At 44.3% G+C, this 16,909-nt stretch overlaps 1 protein-coding gene across 1 annotated transcript in view; it reads right to left on the bottom strand.

Moving 5' to 3' along the window:
- Positions 1 to 1,630: 1,630 nt before the first annotated feature.
- Positions 1,631 to 16,909, bottom strand: part of Ccdc125 (coiled-coil domain containing 125) — a 29,779-nt gene continuing 14,500 nt past the window's right edge. Inside the window, exons 6-13 of the mRNA XM_021179872.3 lie at positions 16,343 to 16,420; positions 14,821 to 14,906; positions 12,133 to 12,215; positions 8,689 to 8,789; positions 6,703 to 6,810; positions 5,241 to 5,412; positions 4,497 to 4,627; positions 1,631 to 2,747 (exon numbers count right to left, since the gene is read on the bottom strand). Of these exons, the coding sequence (XP_021035531.1) occupies positions 2,439 to 2,747; positions 4,497 to 4,627; positions 5,241 to 5,412; positions 6,703 to 6,810; positions 8,689 to 8,789; positions 12,133 to 12,215; positions 14,821 to 14,906; positions 16,343 to 16,420 (1,068 nt within the window). The 3' untranslated portion in view covers positions 1,631 to 2,438. The remainder of the gene's footprint in view (positions 2,748 to 4,496; positions 4,628 to 5,240; positions 5,413 to 6,702; positions 6,811 to 8,688; positions 8,790 to 12,132; positions 12,216 to 14,820; positions 14,907 to 16,342; positions 16,421 to 16,909) is intronic.

The raw sequence follows: 16,909 nt of genomic DNA on the forward strand, positions 1-16,909 counted from the left end.
TATACAGCCTGTTGTGTGGTTATATTAAACCGCTATTTTTAATTTTGTATTTGTACACACATGTATGCATACGTGTGCACACATACTATAGAATGTGAGGGTCAGAGGACAGATTGTAGACATTGGTTCTCGTTCATTATGTGGAGTAGGACCAAACTCAGGTAGTCAGTCCTGCTTGACAGCAAGCACCTTCACCAGCTGAGCCGTCCCGCTGCACACGTAGTTCTTAATACATTCTGGTGTGGAAACAGGATCTCTACAATATATAACCCACAGTGGCCTCAAACTCTGCCTCCCCAGTGGGATTACAGGCATGCGCTACCACGCCAGGCCACTATCGGGGTTTTATATTGCTCAGAGCCTTGAGAACACTTAAGATACCTGTACTAGCCTTAACACATTGGTATGCAGTTCCTGCCTGTGTGCAGGGTAAGAAGATCCTAGCTGGATCAGACTCGAGCTTTGCAGATTTTTTTAACCATTTTTTAAAAAAACAAAACAACAAAAAAAACCCTAAACTATAAAACACATATACCCTTTTGTGTTTATAATTGCTTTTCTTTAATCTGTAGCGTTTTTCAATAGAGAAATGTTGATGTTTGACAGTGACTCTCACCCTTCATGCCGTATCTGTGTTCAGTCCCCTACCCCAGAAGGTGGGTGGGTTGTCTTAGTGTTGTACATGTGTGTGCTTGATATGTTAACACGTCAATGTCTTCCCTGAATAAACATGGCGTTTCTCACGCGTGAACCCCATCCTTGGAGGATGGTCCAGTATGTTTCACTATTTCCCACTGCTTCATAGACTTCATGGATGTGCCTTACTGTGTTATCCTCCTGTGTCAGGCAAGGATATTGACTTCTTATGTTTTAACTTGTGCAAACTGTAGTCTGGCCTTTGTGTGATTATTTTTTATTTAATATCCGAAATAGAATGAGGATCAGATAACTGCTTTTTTTGTTTTATTTGTTTGTTTGTTTTGTAAAAATAGATCACATTATTTTTACCAAATAATCGCATACCACCACAGCCAGCTTTATGTAAGAGCAAGCAGCCACGGTGAAGTGTGGGGTCAGAGAGTTGGCTTCCCCTTGTACCTTGTAGATGCTGAGGATGAAACTCAGGTCACCACTGAAGCATGCCAGCAGCTCTAGGTTTGTTATGTGACACAGGTTTCTAGGTAGCTCCAGGCTGTTTGCAACCCTGAAGTACCCCGAGTGTTGGGTTTACAGGGACGTGACACCACATGCAAGATTACTCCACAAATGTATGTTTGTGTGTGTGTACACCCACGTATACCAGAAGACAGCCTAGGTGTTCTCTACCATATATATATTTTTTTTGAGTCAAGGTCATCAGGGTCTGTCTGTCTGTCTCTCACTGGGGTCTCGGCTGGCTGTCCTGGAAGCCTCAGGCATCCGCCCACCTCTGCATCTCCAGCATCAGGTTACAATCATGCTTCAGCTGTACCTGGCTCTTCATGTGGCTGCTGAGGGCCAAACTCTGCCTCGTGCTGGCATGGCCGACACTTTACCATGAGCTATCTACCCAGCTCCATAGATTCTTTAAAATTTTTCTCAAGGTTGAATATTTGTTTAAAAGATAGAGACATTGAAACTGTCATAAAATATGGAAATTAGTTTATAAAAAATGTCAACACAAATATTAAGACATTTCTTGGATTACATGTGTTAAGGGTTTGCTTGCTTAAGCTGCATCCTAAAATTAAAAGGGAGGAATGTCATCAAAACACATATATTATTGCGTGTATTAAGATATCATAATGAAACTTACAACCTTGTAAATTACTATGCTAATAAATTTTTAAAACACCTTGAAAGCATACAGCTTCTTAATATTGACATTTACATAGTTGTTCTTCTGTTTTGGCAACAGTTTTGTTTTGTTTTTTTTTTAATTTTATTTTATTTTTTCGAGACAGGGTTTCTCTGTGTAGCCCTGGCTGTCCTGGAACTCACTCTGTAGACCAGGCTGGCCTCGAACTCAGAAATCAGCCTGCCTCTGCCTCCCGAGCGTGTGTGCGCTACCACGCCCAGCTTTAGCAACAGTCTTAATGTAATCTAGTTACCCCTCAAACTTACAGTTGCTGTCCTGCCTCAGCCTCCCACGTGCTGGGATTTACAGGCATGACAAAGTCTTTGCAGTGCTGAACATCAGTCCCAAGGCGATTTTGTTTTATTCTTCCACGACAGGATTTCCTTATGAAGCATCTGTGCTGGAACTCTCTCTGTAGACCAGACTGGCCTCAAAGTCAGAGATTGCCTGCCTCTGCTTCCTGAGTGCCAGGGTTAAAGGCGTGCACCACCATGCGCTGACCCCAGGCCTCAGGCACGCTAACCAAATGTCTACCTCTGAGCTCCGCTTCCAGCTCCAACATCTGACTTTTAAGAATCTCTTAATTCTAACTTCAAGTGGTTTACTTGTAAAATAAAGTTGATGGCAAAGAACAGGATCTTTTAAGAGTTCTTGGGCAGTCTGAAACTTTTGGAGGATGCTGTATTGAACAGATGCAACCCACGGGTTCAGAAATGTGGTTTGACTGTACTGGATCACGCAGACCACAGAGCTCCGAAGCATCCTGCCAGGCCGTTTTGAATGGGAAGGTCTGGCTCATGGGGGTTTTTTCTTTATTCCTTTCTGAGGCAGCGTCTTTGTCTTCCAGCGCCCGAGCAAGCATATAACTAACCTTTCTCTGGTGTGCAAGGGCTTCCTCTTTATCATTCAGCTGTAAACACAGACGTTAGGAAGACATGGACCAGTTAGTCCTGGGATGGATGCAGAACACGGAGTATTGCATCTTACCAAATACTGCATCCTAAATGTTAGATTAATAGTCTTTTAGAATAATCTTGAACCCAGTGCTGGAGGATTTAAGTTAAATTCTAATATTGATTCTGTATTCATGTTTATATGTGAGTGGCGTGGACCACATGTTAGGGTTAGAGAACAACTTGCTGAAGTCAGTTCTTCTACCGGGTGGGGCCTGGGATCAAATTCAAGGTCTCCCTGGCTGCAATTGTGTTTTCTCTCCCCACAAGTTAGGGTTTCTCTGTGTAACAGCCCAGCTGTTAGACTAGGCTGGCCTCGGTCTGCTTCATTAAAAGCTTGTCCCACCACTGCCTAGCTTGTGATTTTTTTTTTTTTTTTTTTTGGTTTTTCGAGACAGGGTTTCTCTGTATAGCCCTGGCTGTCCTGGAACTCACTTTGTAGACCAGGCTGGCCTCGAACTCAGAAATCCGCCTGCCTCTGCCTCCCGAGTGCTGGGATTAAAGGCGTGCGCCACCACGCCCGGCTGTGATGTTTTTTATATTAAACTTTTACGTGTGTGTGTGCGCGCGCGTGCGAGCGCGCGAACGCACGCACCATGCATGTGCAGGTATCCAAGAAGGCCAGAAGAAGAGGGCATCAGATCTCCCAAACTATTTACAGGTGGCTCTGAGGCACACAGAGCCGATGCTGGCAACCCAGGCTTTGCAGAGGAGACGCAAGTGCTCTTAACTAAGGAGCCACACTGAGCCTCTCCTGGCCTCAGGACTTGTCTTGCGGGGGTGGGGTGTGTGTGTGTGTCCAGGAACGAGGAATTTCATCAAGTACTCGCCAGGCAAGCTAGGTGCAGAGTCCTATCATTGCAACCCACAGGAAAGGGGAAGGAAAGACCTGATCCACAGAGCTGTCCTCTGATTTCATACATACAAAAATAATCAATGTTTCTCTAAGTTACTTCTGGTTAGTCCTGTAAGTCACCTAGAGACGGACGGGGAAGTCTGTGTATGTAATCCCAGCATGTACTTATTTCTGAAGGAATATTTAAAGCTGTATTTTGAATTGTTTTTATGCATTTATATACAAATAAATATGCCATCAGAGTTAAAGGTGTCTTTTCTTGAAGTACTTGAGTGGGTGTCTTAGTCAGCAGCTAGCTGTGGGATGGCTGATTCTGGGCCTTGTTAATGATTTAAGGATATTTTGACAAAGTGCCTGGAACACTTCAATGCCCAGAGCTATACATGAATCCAGGCATCTGAGATGGTTTGAATGAGTCACTGACCCTTCCTCAGATGGGGAACTTTAAATCTGCACAAAAGGGGTCTGCATGGAAAGAGGATGGCCTAGTCCGCCATCAATGAGAGGAGAGGCCCTTGGTCTTGCGAAGATTCTATGCCCCAGTACAGGGGAATGCCAGGGCCAGGAAGCAGGAGTGGGTGGGTTGGGAAGCAGTGGGAGGGGGGAGAGGATAGGAGATTTTCGGAGGGAAAACTAGGAAAGGGGATAACATCTGAAATGTAAATAAAGAGAATATCTAATAAAAAGAAGGGGGGTTCTGCATGGAAGTGGACACAGTTGACAGGGAGATGATGGAGAGTGGTACCTGGGGGAGAAGAGGCCTTCAGAGGCAAGCATGGCTGAGGATAGGAGGTACGCGGATTAGCAACTGCAGCTGCTAACAGAAAGCAAGCAGAGGAGCAGTACTAACCAACTCTATCAGCATCTTCAGGACCTCTTGCGTATTGTCTTGGTCTTCAGCGCCCTTGGAACTGTTTTCCGAAGGGAGTATCCCCAGTAGTCTTTGCCCTAAGGTCTTCTTTCTCCTTTGTGCCGGATATCCTAAGGGTCAATGAGAGAATCCAACTGAGAAAAATACACTCACTGATCGAAGTAATCGAAGTGTCTGTGAGCCAAGGCTAATTAACAGCTAAGTCAGCCCAGAGGCAATTCTCCCAAAACCACAAGGACCAATATTGCAGGTGGTACATTATGATGGAGCAAGTGTGGAGGTGAGGGCGGGGCCTGCGGGGCCTGCTTCTGGAAACTCAGTGCTCAGGCCCCAGCTCATCACAGTCTTCAGTGCAGCAGAAATTCAGGTCTACATGTGAGATTTCCCAGTTTTAAATGTCAGTCACAGCCGGGCATGGTGGCACACACCTTTAATCCCAGCACTCGGGAAGCAGAGGCAGGTAGATTTCTGAGTTTGAGGCCAGCCTGGTCTACAGAGTGAGTTCCAGGACAGCCAGGACTACACAGAGAAATCCTGTCTCCAAAAACCAAAAAAAAAAAAAAGTCACTACCCATCTACCCAGCACCACACACCTACCGAGCTATGTTCAGCCCCCAGCACTTGCTAAATTTAAAATGAGTTAACAACTACATGCTCCACTGAACTTTGTCATATCCCAAAGCAGCCAAAAGCCCCTATTCTTGCCACGTGCGCCCCAGGTACCATAGTCTGCCTGGTGTTGTCTGTTGATCCACGTTGCCGCTCTTCTACACAGGTCCCCTCCAGCCAGTCTCAGCGCCTGCTCATTTTTCCTCATTAACTGTTGCTCAAAAGCAATCCTGAATGCATCTGCCGTTATGTGCGCCTCTTCCTTGCTCTTCTGCAGAGTTTCCAACTGAAAGAGCACCGGGGAGCCATCAGCGGTGAAGCTGGACTCAGTTTTGCGTACTAATCTCTGTATCCTGCACCTCTGTCCCATCTAGATTTGTCTGCTTAAACCAGCACCTGCCCAGCTGGGCGTGGTGGCGCACGCCTTTAATCCCAGCACTCGGGAGGCAGAGGCAGGCGGATTTCTGAGTTCGAGGCCAGCCTGGTCTACAAAGTGAGTTCCAGGACAGCCAGGGCTACACAGAGAAACCCTGTCTCGAAAAACCAAAAAAAAAAAAAAAAAAAAAAAACAGCACCTGCCCATCCTGCCAGCACTCGGGCCTGTGACTCTACTCTCTGACAATCCAGCTCTTGAAACTCATTACCCAGGCTTGGCCCTGTGTCTGTCTGCCCTGCCCAAATCCTGGAGGAAGGACACTTTCTAATACCTCCCCTAGCTGAACCTCAAAGAGTCATTTAATCTATGTGATGATGTGCTGTGCTTAAGGGGTACCTAATGTTTGGCAGTTAGCCTTCCTATGTGGTCTAAAGGCTTTAAATTCCATATATTCAAAAAGCCAAAACTGGACAAGCGTAGTGGTGCATGACTTTAACCCCAGCACTGGGGAGGCAGAAGGAGAGAGATCTCTGAGTTCGAGGCCAGCCTTATCTATAGACTAGACAAGAGCTACACAGAGAAACTATCTCAGAAAGCTAAAAAGAAAAGAAGTAAAACTCTTTAGAATTATGCTAAATCACACATTCGGTTTATAAACATTCATAATTAAAGTCCAATTATGAGGGCAACTATCAGTTGATTAAATGCCTGGCCTATTGACACTAAACGTATCTTTCCTCTACGGTGGTTATCATCCTGCTAACCTATGAGGGAACTGAGGCTGATTCAACCCAAAGCCACACAGACAGCAACCCATGGCTGGCCCTAATGCACTACTGTGTGCAACCAGTCCAGTGCACAAAGGCTCCTTGTTCAGTTCCTTGTTCATCTTCCCGCACCCCAGTGTTCACTCTACCGATTTTAAGTGTAAACACACCTTTTACTCTCTACTAATTCTATTAACTGTGCTCTGGGGCCCAGGAATAAATGAAAGAATGACTTGAAGCACTGTTAACTACAACTTTAGATGGCTTCAGATTTCATGCGACATGCCGCGCACAAGTTACTGCCGTCGCATAAAACCAAGCCTACGCTGCACATCCGGTGACTCCTAAGATGACGTTCATGACCTCAAATACAGCCATATTCTACTGCTAATTAAGAAACTGAGCCAAAGTCTCTGCTGTCCTGAATACGTACCTCATGTCTGAGCTGAAGAACCAGTTTCCGAGTGGATGCTGCCATTTTGGCACAAGAACAGGGGCTCCCTCCAGGACCATGACACAGACAGGCTCCAAGGACTGCAAGCTTAAAGCCAGAAGGATCATCTATTACCAAGAGCTACCAAGGGTCATGTTGTCTTAACCACATAGAAATAGCCCTCCACGTGCTACTCAGGTCTCGGGCCCCAAAAAAGTGGAAAGTGTATGTGTGTGTAAAATATATTTAATTATAGTAAATACATATTATAAATGATATATATAATATATATTTTCAAGGAAAGCTGAGATGAGGAGAGTTCATGGTCTGAGTGGAAATGACCACAACGAGACACCATGACTTGCTACAAAGACTTCCAGGAGTTCTACCTTCCTCCCTTCTCAATCTCAAAACCTTTAATCCTGCGTCCATCTCCAGTAGTTCTGAATGTGCAGCAAGAATTTAGCCTAGGGGCTGGAGAGCTGGCTCAGCAGTTAAGAGCGCTGACTGCTCTTCCGAACTGAAGTCCTGAGTTCAAATCCCAGCAACCACGTGGTGGCTCACAACCATCTGTAATGAGATCTGATGCCCTCTTCTGGAGTGTCTGAAGATGACTACAGTGTACTTAACATATAATAAATAAATAAATCTTTAAAAAAAAAAGAAAGAATTTAGCCTAACCAAGCAGTTAACAGTAGCACCCACCGTGTCTGCTTCCTGTGACACATGGCCCTTAGAGCCAGCATTCAGTGTCCCCTGCCCTTCAACAAGACTGCTCAGAATGAACAGGAAACGTTAGTTTGCCTCTGGGGAAATCAACCATCCTTCCATTCTTAATAAAAAAAAAAATGGCTCTGCAGTCATGCTCTATATTTCAAAATATTTCGTGGGTAATGACTGCGATGAAGTTACCTGTAGCCCTGCCCCCTCAAAACTTGACTAAGGCTCACAATGAAGAAACGGGGTCATTCCTGATTGACCATTGTAATTCAAAGAAAACCCAGAACCTTGTATTTTTTTTGTTTTGTTTGTTTGTTTTAAAGTTTATTTTATATATGTGAGTACACCATAGCATAGCTATCTTCAGACACACCAGAAGAGGGCGTCAGATCTCATTACAGATGGTTGTGAGCCACCATGTGGTTGCTGGGAATTGAACTCAGGACCTTTGGAAGGAAGAGCGGTCAGTGCTCTTAACCACTGAGCCATCTCTCCAGCCCAAACGTTGTATTTTTCAAACATTTTAGCAGCTAGGCTAAATTTACTAGTTGTATAGGGATTGTCCTTGTATTTTAAAGTTTCATAAGGAACTTACTAGAAGATTATCTAAATCCAGTCTGCCTAGGTGTAAACTCCTAGAACAGAAGATGACGCCCTCATTTCTCTCTCACCTCATGTGTGATGTTGAGCTTGAGCCAATGTCAGGGCTAAATGTGTCATTCTTAGACACTAAGGACACTGCAATGCTTGTTCTTGTTAATGGCTGCTTTTTTTCCCTGGGCTTTCCAGTGAGTGGGAGGTGTGCTGCTTCTAAATCCCACGGCCCTTTGCCCCTCACTGGCTAAACACACACACTGTACACGTGTGCATGTTCAGCAGATCTATGCTCTGAACTTGGGTAAGCCACAGGCTCCCCTGTCACCATGGGAAGGTAACTGAACCTGCCCAGCCTTAGTTGAATGACACCCCTTTGTGGCCCTTCAGTGAGGGGAAAGTGTGTAAGTCCTCAGAAGGAGCCAGCTCCACCCAGCAGTGAGACATGGCTCATGCTGTGTGTGCTGCTGACAGCCAGCCCATTCCCGGGAGTCCAACAACTGTGTCCCTCAGGCATGGTCAAAAGAGTTGGCAAGAAGCCACCCGGGGGGCAGTGCTGTTGGGCTCATGCTCCCTCATCTGAGAAGCTAAGTTGCTGTCCTAGAACAGGCAGCAGAGAAAGCAAACAAGCGATGCCCCTCGCCCATCCACCTCTCCTAGGTGCACACGTACCTCGAGACCTGATACCTCTGTAAAGCCACTCTCCTCCTGACCCATCTTCTGCTCCTTGATATCAAGCATGGCGAGGGCCTCCAAGTACCGCTGATTCAAAACTAGGAAGGGCCACGGGCGACAGTGTTAGATGTGAGGCCAGGACTTTAGACAAGAGTTACACCAGTGCCTTACACTCATTCCTTCTAAGCAACACACACATTAGACATTACCCAAAGATTGGTCTCCATCCAGAAAAACCTACCTGATGAAACAGCAGGTATCATGGGAGAAAGGACATTTTTATTTTTATGTATGAGGGGGCTTCTGATCTCCTGGAACTGGGGTTATAGACCGTTGTGAGCTGCCAGGTGGTTGCTGAGAATTGAACCAGGTTCTCTGGAAGAGCCAGCCCTACATATTCACTTTTTAAAAAGTTCATGGGGCTGGAGAGATATGGCTCAGTGGTTAAGAGCACCAACTGCTCTTTCAAAGGTCCTGAGTTCAAATCCCAGCAACCACATGGTGGCTCACAAACACCCGTGATGCGATCTGACGCCCTCTTCTGGTGCATCTGAAGACAGCTACAGTGTACTTACAGATAATAAATAAGTCTTTGGGCCACAGTGAGCAGGGACTGACCAAGGGGAGTGAGCAGAGGTCCTAAAAATTCAATTCCAGCCACATGAAGGCTCACAACCATCTTTTCAGCTACAGTGTACCCATATACATAAAATAAATCTTTTTTTTTTTTTTTTTTTTTTTTGGTTTTTCAAGACAGGGTTTCTCTTTATAGCCCTGGATGTCCTTGAACTCACTCTGTAGACCAGGCTGGCCTCGAACTCAGAAATCTGCCTGCCTCTGCCACCCAAGTGCTGGAATCAAAGGCATGCGCCGCCACGCCCAGCTTTCTTTTGCTCTTTTGCCTTCCGAGTGCTAGGATTAAAGACGTGCCCCACCACGCACGACCAATCTTTTTTTAAAAAGTGAATATGTGGGCTGTTGAGATGGCTCAGTGGTTAAGAGCACTGACTGCTCTTCTGAAGGTTCTGAGTTCAAATCCCAGCAACCACACGGTGGCTCACAACCATCTGGATTAAGATCTGACGCCCTCTTCTGGTGTGTCTGAAGACAGCTACCATGTACTTAATTATAATAATAAATAAAATCTTTTAAAAAAATAAAGTGAATATGTAAGGTAAATTATTCTGAGTCTCTGAAGACTGCTCTTGGGAATCTTTTCTGAATAAGCATTCCAATACCAATGGAACTAGAGTGGACAAGACATCACCTGTAGACCAAAGCCAGGACAGTTCCTGAAAGGCATCGATGCTGGGTCTAGTTTGTAGTCTCATTTGATACTCTAAAACCACAAGGTGGGGTGGAGAGCAAGCAGGCAAGAGTGAGATTTGACAGAAGCCCATGTGGCCTCCAGTTGTCAAGGGCAACAGTCCATTATTTCAGCTCTTCCTCCAGACCATTGTGTTAGGCAGCAAATGAAGTTATGTCTGCCAAACAGGCATCACAAGCCATGATTTAAATCAGTAGAAAAATCAATAAAGCACTATGGTAATAACTGGTCTTTTCCTATTTCAGACAATGAGGGGACTAGATAATGAGATCTCCTATAACTGTACTCATATCAAATGTGCAAGTTACCCAAATTCCATCAGAGTCTTTCTTTTAAGAACTCTCAAGTCAGGTATAGTGGCACACAGTTTTAATCCCAGCATTCATTCGGGAGGCAGAGGCAGATCTCTGAGTTCAAGCCCAGCCTGGTCTGCAGACTGACTTTCAGGGCAGCCAGAGCTACACAGAGAAACCCTGTCTCGAACTAAAAAACAAAAACAAAAAAAACTAAACAAGTTTTCCTAGGAGGCCCTCAGACCACAACAGAAAGAAGAGACTTGGCTATGTAATAGAGAAGAGAATGTGCTATCTGTCCCTCTCAATCCGGAGTGAGTGTCAAAGGAGAGGGAGAGGCGGCTTCTGCCCTAAGCTACTGTAACACAGGGGACTGCTGCAGGCTCAGGCACATCTGCATCCAGACCTCACCCGGGGACTGCATGAGCTCAAAGAGCCACAAGGTCTGACTCAGGGTTGGCTTTGTCCCCTTCAAACCACCACTTAGTCCCAGCGGAGCAGAGGAGATTAGCATGCTTTCTTAAAAATCTGTAAGAAAATCAATGCCACCATGGATCTTCTCAGCGCTCATAACGTGGTTCATTATACAAGGGATTTGTAACATGCAGAACATACATGTGTGGATACACACACATGCATACTCGTACACAAACACACATACTCAGTCCCCTTAGCATTGTGTTCTGCCATTTTATTTTGCTTTTCAGAGAGAGTTTCTGACTCTGTAATCCTGATTGGCCTAAAATTCACTGTGGCGCCCAGACATTCTCAAACTCATGGCAATCCTCTTGCCTCAGCCTCTCAAATGATGGGCTCACAGGCTGCACCACTGTCCTAGCCCTTTATATTGAGACTGGGCCAAAACGGATCCTAGAAAGAAACTGACTCATGAACCCAGCCTTTCCTTTGGAATATCAGAAAAGTGTGGACATAGCTGAGGCTGTAGCTGCACAGTATGTCAGCACTACTGGGTTAAGCACTTTTACTTATTGAAACTTTTGTTTTCTTGTAGACCCAGCTGGCCTCGAATTCACAGAGATCCATCCACCTGCCTCTGCCTCTCAAGTGCTGGGATTAAAGGTGTGGGCCACCACCACCCAGCCTAAAGGTCTTTTTACATTTTTTGAACACTTCAGACATGTCCAGGATGTACTGAGTCACATCCACCCCCTGCTCCCTCCAGCAGCCTCTCCCAACGGTTGCTGGTTGTTGCCTTCTTTTCTTGAGACAAGGTCTTCTACGTATCCTTTGGCTGATATCAAACTCACTCTGTAGCCCAAGATGGCCTCAGACGCATAGAGAACCACCTGCCTCTGTCCCACGAATGCTGGAATTAAGGGTAAGCCCCGCCATGGCTGGTCCACCTGTTTATTTTCAAATACTTACGCTGTTTGGATTTTACCTCCATATTCTTCTTTAGGAAATAAAAAAGAAAACCTTAAAGCAAATAAAAATTCTCAATGATGCGTTTCTTTTTTCCTTTCGTCCTCTGTCTTTCTTTCTTTCTTTCTTTCTTTCTTTCTTTCTTTCTTTCTTTCTTTCTTTCTTTCTTTCTTTCTTTCTTTCTTTCTTTCTTCCTTTCTTCCTTTCTTCCTTCCTTCCTTTCTTTCTTTCTTTCTTTCTTTCTTTCTTTCTTTCTTTCTTTCTTTCTTTCTTTCTTCCTTCCTTCCTTCCTTCCTTCCTTCCTTCCTCCCTTCCTTCCTTTCTTTCTCTTTTTCCTTAAGTGATATTACTTTATTTTGTCTGGATTGACAAGAGTGTTTTTGGTACAGTCGACTTTATATATGCTGACCCCAAGAATCATTACGATACAGTACTCACCAGCATTCTCAGACTTTAGCATCTTCATCTCCTCTGTTCTCAACTTCAGATTCTCTCTGAGGACTGCATTGTCACAGTTTAGCCTGGGGAGGGGGGGAAGCCTAACTAAATAATTAAAACAGTAACACCTCCTCGCCGAGCAAAAATATTCTGATTTCTACACTTTATTACGTTTTGTTTTTGTTTTTGTGGGAGGCACATAAGTGCACATGGAATCAAAGGACAACTTGTGGGGTGGGTTCTCTCTGCCACGTGGGTCTTCGGATCAAACTCAGGGTGCTGGGCTTGGTGGTATAAGTGTGTTTATTGACTCGGTGATTTTACCTTCAACTCATACCCTTAAAGCCTTTATCGACTTAGTTGAGAAAGAAGCAGAAGCAGAATTCATATTCATTCACATTCTCATTCACATTAAGACAGTTTTAATTCAACTTAATAACCATTTGTAGGTCCAGGATTAGAACCAGTGGACTAAGCTGGTGGGGATGCGGATGACGGGAGAGACGGGGATGACGGGAGGGATGGGGATGATGGGAGGGATGCTGATGATGGGAGGGATGCTGATGATGGGTGGGATGCTGATGATGGGAGGGATGGGGATGATGGGAGGGATGCTGATGATGGGAGGGATGCTGATGATGGGAGGGATTCTGATGATGGGTGGGATGCTGATGATAGGAAGCTATATGTGGGGGAGGGCATAGGAGACATTGGTATACCTCCTGCTCAGTGTTGCTTTAATTTGTTTTTTAAGATTTATTTATTTATTTTATATATGTGAGTACACTGTTGCTCTCTTCAGATACACCAGAAGAGGGCATCAGATCCCATTACAGATGCTTGTGAACTCAGGACCTCAGTCAGTGCTCTTAACCACTGAGCCATCTTTCCAGCCCACTTTAATTCTTTAAAAAAAAAAAAAAAAGGCAACTCAAAAGTCCTTCACTGGGTGAAGGGGCAAGAGAATACCCATCCATGTTCCTAGTGCCATTATTCAAAATAGTTGTAAGGCAGAAACAAGCCCAAGTTGACATTAGGATTGAAAGTGTAAACACACACACACACACACTCACACACACACCCCAATATCAGAATCTTCTTGGAAGAAACTAGAAATCTTGGAAAGAAATTCTGAAACATTTTACAGCATGGAGGAAAAGGACTGAAAAGGACGAATACTGCCTGTCTATACTCATGAAGCACTCGGAGTTGTCAGATTCACAGAGACAAGAGACTAAATGTAGGTTGTCCGTAGTCTCGGGAGGCGCTAATGAAGAGCTACTGTTTGATGGGGCTCTCTAGATGCGTGCTAGTGATGCTTGTAAAATGGACTTCTTTCTGTGGGTTTGTTTGTTTGTCCCATGTAGCTTGAGCGGAGCTTGAACTCTCTATGTGGCTGAGTATGAGCTTAAACTTGTGATCCCTCAGTCAAGCATGGAGATTACATGTGTGTACCACTGTTCCGTGCTTGTATGCTTTGGACCAGATTCTTGCTGTATAGCCTAAGCTGACCTAATCCCTCTGCTTCAACCTTCTTAGTGGCATTACAGGCGTGTGCCACCATACCTAGTTTAATGTCATTATGTTATTTGGTTTTGGAGATTGGATCTTGCAGAGCAGCCCTGGCTGGACCGATACACTACTGCCATCCACGTTGACCTCAAACTCATAGCTGTCCTTCTGCCTTAGACTCTTGAGTATTGGTGTTACAAGCATGTAATCCTATGTGGGACTTAATATCACTGAACTATATACTTTAAAAAAAAAGACATTTATTTATTTCATGTATGTGGGTACACTGTAGCTATCTTCAAACACACCAGAAGAGAGCATTGGATCCCCATTACAGATAGTTGTGAGCCACCATGTGGTTGGTGGGAATTGAACTCGAGACCTCTGGAAGAGAAATCAGTGCACTTAACCACTGAGCCATCTCTCCAGCTCCCACTTTTTTTTTTTTTTTTTTTTTTTTAATGATACAGGGTTTCTCTGTGTAGCCCAGATGGCATGGGCATGGAACTCACAGAGATGCACCTGCCTCTGTCTCCATAGTACTGGGATTGAAGGAACGCATTACCACTGTCTGGCCAACTATATATTTTAAAATGGTAAATCCTATATTAGAGCTCACATAATTTTAAAAAAATACAAAGGAGGAGCCACTGGTAATGCAGCTCGGTGAGGGAGCGTTCATTTGTGTAACCTGAGCCCTGGGTTTGACCTGCAGCACCACAAACAAACAAACAAACAAACAAAACAGAAAGCAACGGGTCGCTGTGTCTATTGGATAAAAATGAAATTAGTTACAAAATGTCCTTAATTATCTAGCATCAGAAGCTTCACAAGAGAAATAAATCTAGTTAAAACCAGAAACCCAAGGGCCAGAGCTATGGCTCAGGGGTCAGAAGCACACACTGCACACGCAAAGGGCTGAAGTTCAGGTCCCAGGACTGACTCATGTCAGGCAGAGAGAGTTATGCTATGTGACTCTAGCACCAGGGGATCCAGTGCCCTCTTCTAGCCTCTGTGGGTCTCTGCACTCATGTACACATGCATATCCACACTTAGACATGTATAATTAAAAATAATAACAGTAAATCTTTAAATAAATGCCCCTCAGATGCAGTGCAACTCTTATTACATGCACAAGGCCCTACATTTAACTCTCAGTGCCACAAACATACAAACCTGTCATATTTCTGGATCCAAGATTCTTCTATATTTTTAAATCTATCCTGATCAAATTCCATTTCCCACTGCAAGGCATTTATTTCCTATAGAAAGAGAAACATGACCTTCAAATTTTAAAAGGGGGGCATTTCATGAAAAGTTAGCGGTATTAATCATTTAGAGACACTGAAGAGCAAAGTAAGTCATTTAATCATGCAACAGCTAAAAGAGCAAAAGAAAGCCGGGCGTGGTGGCGCACACCTTTAAGCCCAGCACTCGGGAGGTGAGATCGAGGCCAGCCTGGTCTACAGGGTGAGTTCCAGGACAGCCAGGGCTATACAGAGAAACCCTGTCTCGAAAAACAAACAAACAAACAAACAAAAAGAGCAAAAGACTGCTCAGAAGAGTCTATGGCAATTGTACACTGAATGGACTTGAGCACTCAGAGACACTTTGCCAAAGCTCACTGAACACAGAAAAGAAATTTTAAACTGTTTGGGTTCAAAAGTGGCTGTGCTGGTGGGTGGTGGTAGTGCACACTTTTAATCCCTGCGCTCAGGACGCAGAGGCAGGTGGCTCTCTGAGTTCAAGGCCAGCCTGGTCTACAGAGCAAGTTCCAGTACAGCCAAAGCTATACAAAGAAACCTTTCCCAAAAACAAACCAACAAATAAAAACCAAAAAAAGGGGCTGGAGAGATGGCTCAGCAGTTAAGAGCAGTGACTGCTCTTCCAGAGGTCCTAAGTTCAATTCCCAGCACCCACATGGTGGCTCACAACCATCTATAATTGTAATTTCGGGAGATACAATGTGCTCTTCTGGTGTGCAGTTGTACATGTAGACAAAATATCCATATACATAAAATACATAAATAAAAAAATCTTAAAAAAAAAACAAAACAAAAATGCTGTATTGAGCCCAAACTTCTTAGTGTGCCACCTCTGCTCATATAGAGACCAAAAACTAAATTTACACTTGTGAGTCTTTGCCCAAAGGGCTCCATCAAAGAATGATAAAATTGACATAGAAAAGAGACATTGGAGCTGGAGAGATGGCTTAGAGGTTAAGAGTACTGGCTGCTCTTCCAGAGGTCCTGAGTTCAATTCCCCATAATCACATGGTGGCTCACAACCATCTGTAATGAGATCTGGCGTCCTCTTCTGGCCATGCAGGCAGAACACAGTATACATAATAAATAAAGCTTTAAAAAGAGAGAGAGACATTTACAATGCCTAATCTCATATACAGTGAGATGTTCAGAAACACGCTTACCCTGCCTGAGGCACAGGAAGAAAAAGAGAAGAAAAATGAGAAGTGCCAAGTTGGCTGACCTTCTGCTACCAGAAAAAGGAAATAAACCATAGTTGACCCATGTAGCAATCCGTTTTAGTAATCTGTAAGTGCCCGAGGGAAAGCTATCAAAGACTCAAGCACTCCTTCTGAGAGTACCAGGAACAACACACACATCATGGTCGTGAGCCTAGGGAAATTAGGTTTAAATAGTATCAGAATGACTGCATCAATGCTAGCAGTTGCAAATACCTTCTCCAGAGATCTCTTCTGTTCTATAGTTTTTTGAAGCATTGTCTGTGTGTGGCTTGTGGCTTTGCCAAGCATTGCCTATGAAAAAATAAAAATAGCATCAGTAAAACTAAGGGGGTTTATTTATTTATTTATTTGTTTGTTTGTTTTGTTTGTTTTGAGACAGAGTTTATCTGTGCCTCTGCCTCCCAAATGCTGAGACTAAAGGCCACCCCGCCCAGCTAAAATGAAGTTTTTTGTTTTTGTTGTTTGTTTGTGTGTGTGTGTGTGTTTTGTTGTTGGTGGTGGTGGTTTTTTTTTTTTTGTTTTTTTTGTTTTTTTGTTTTTTTTTTTGTTTTTTTTTTTTTTTCCGAGACAGGGTTTCTCTGTGTAGCCCTGGCTGTCCTGGAACTCACTTTGTAGACCAGGCTGGCTTCGAACTCAGAAATCCGCTTGCCTCTGCCTCCCGAGTGCTGGGCTTAAAGGCTTGTGCCACCACGCCCGGCTGCTGACTGCTTTTGGCAAGATCTTTGGCACTTTCCCTCCCAAATGTCATTAAATGAATGACCTTTCTTTTTTCTTTTTTTT

Source organism: Mus caroli, unplaced genomic scaffold, assembly GCF_978045245.1.
Source record: "Mus caroli unplaced genomic scaffold, Mus_caroli_1 scaffold_15, whole genome shotgun sequence".
In the NCBI taxonomy this organism is placed as follows: Eukaryota; Metazoa; Chordata; class Mammalia; order Rodentia; family Muridae; genus Mus; species Mus caroli.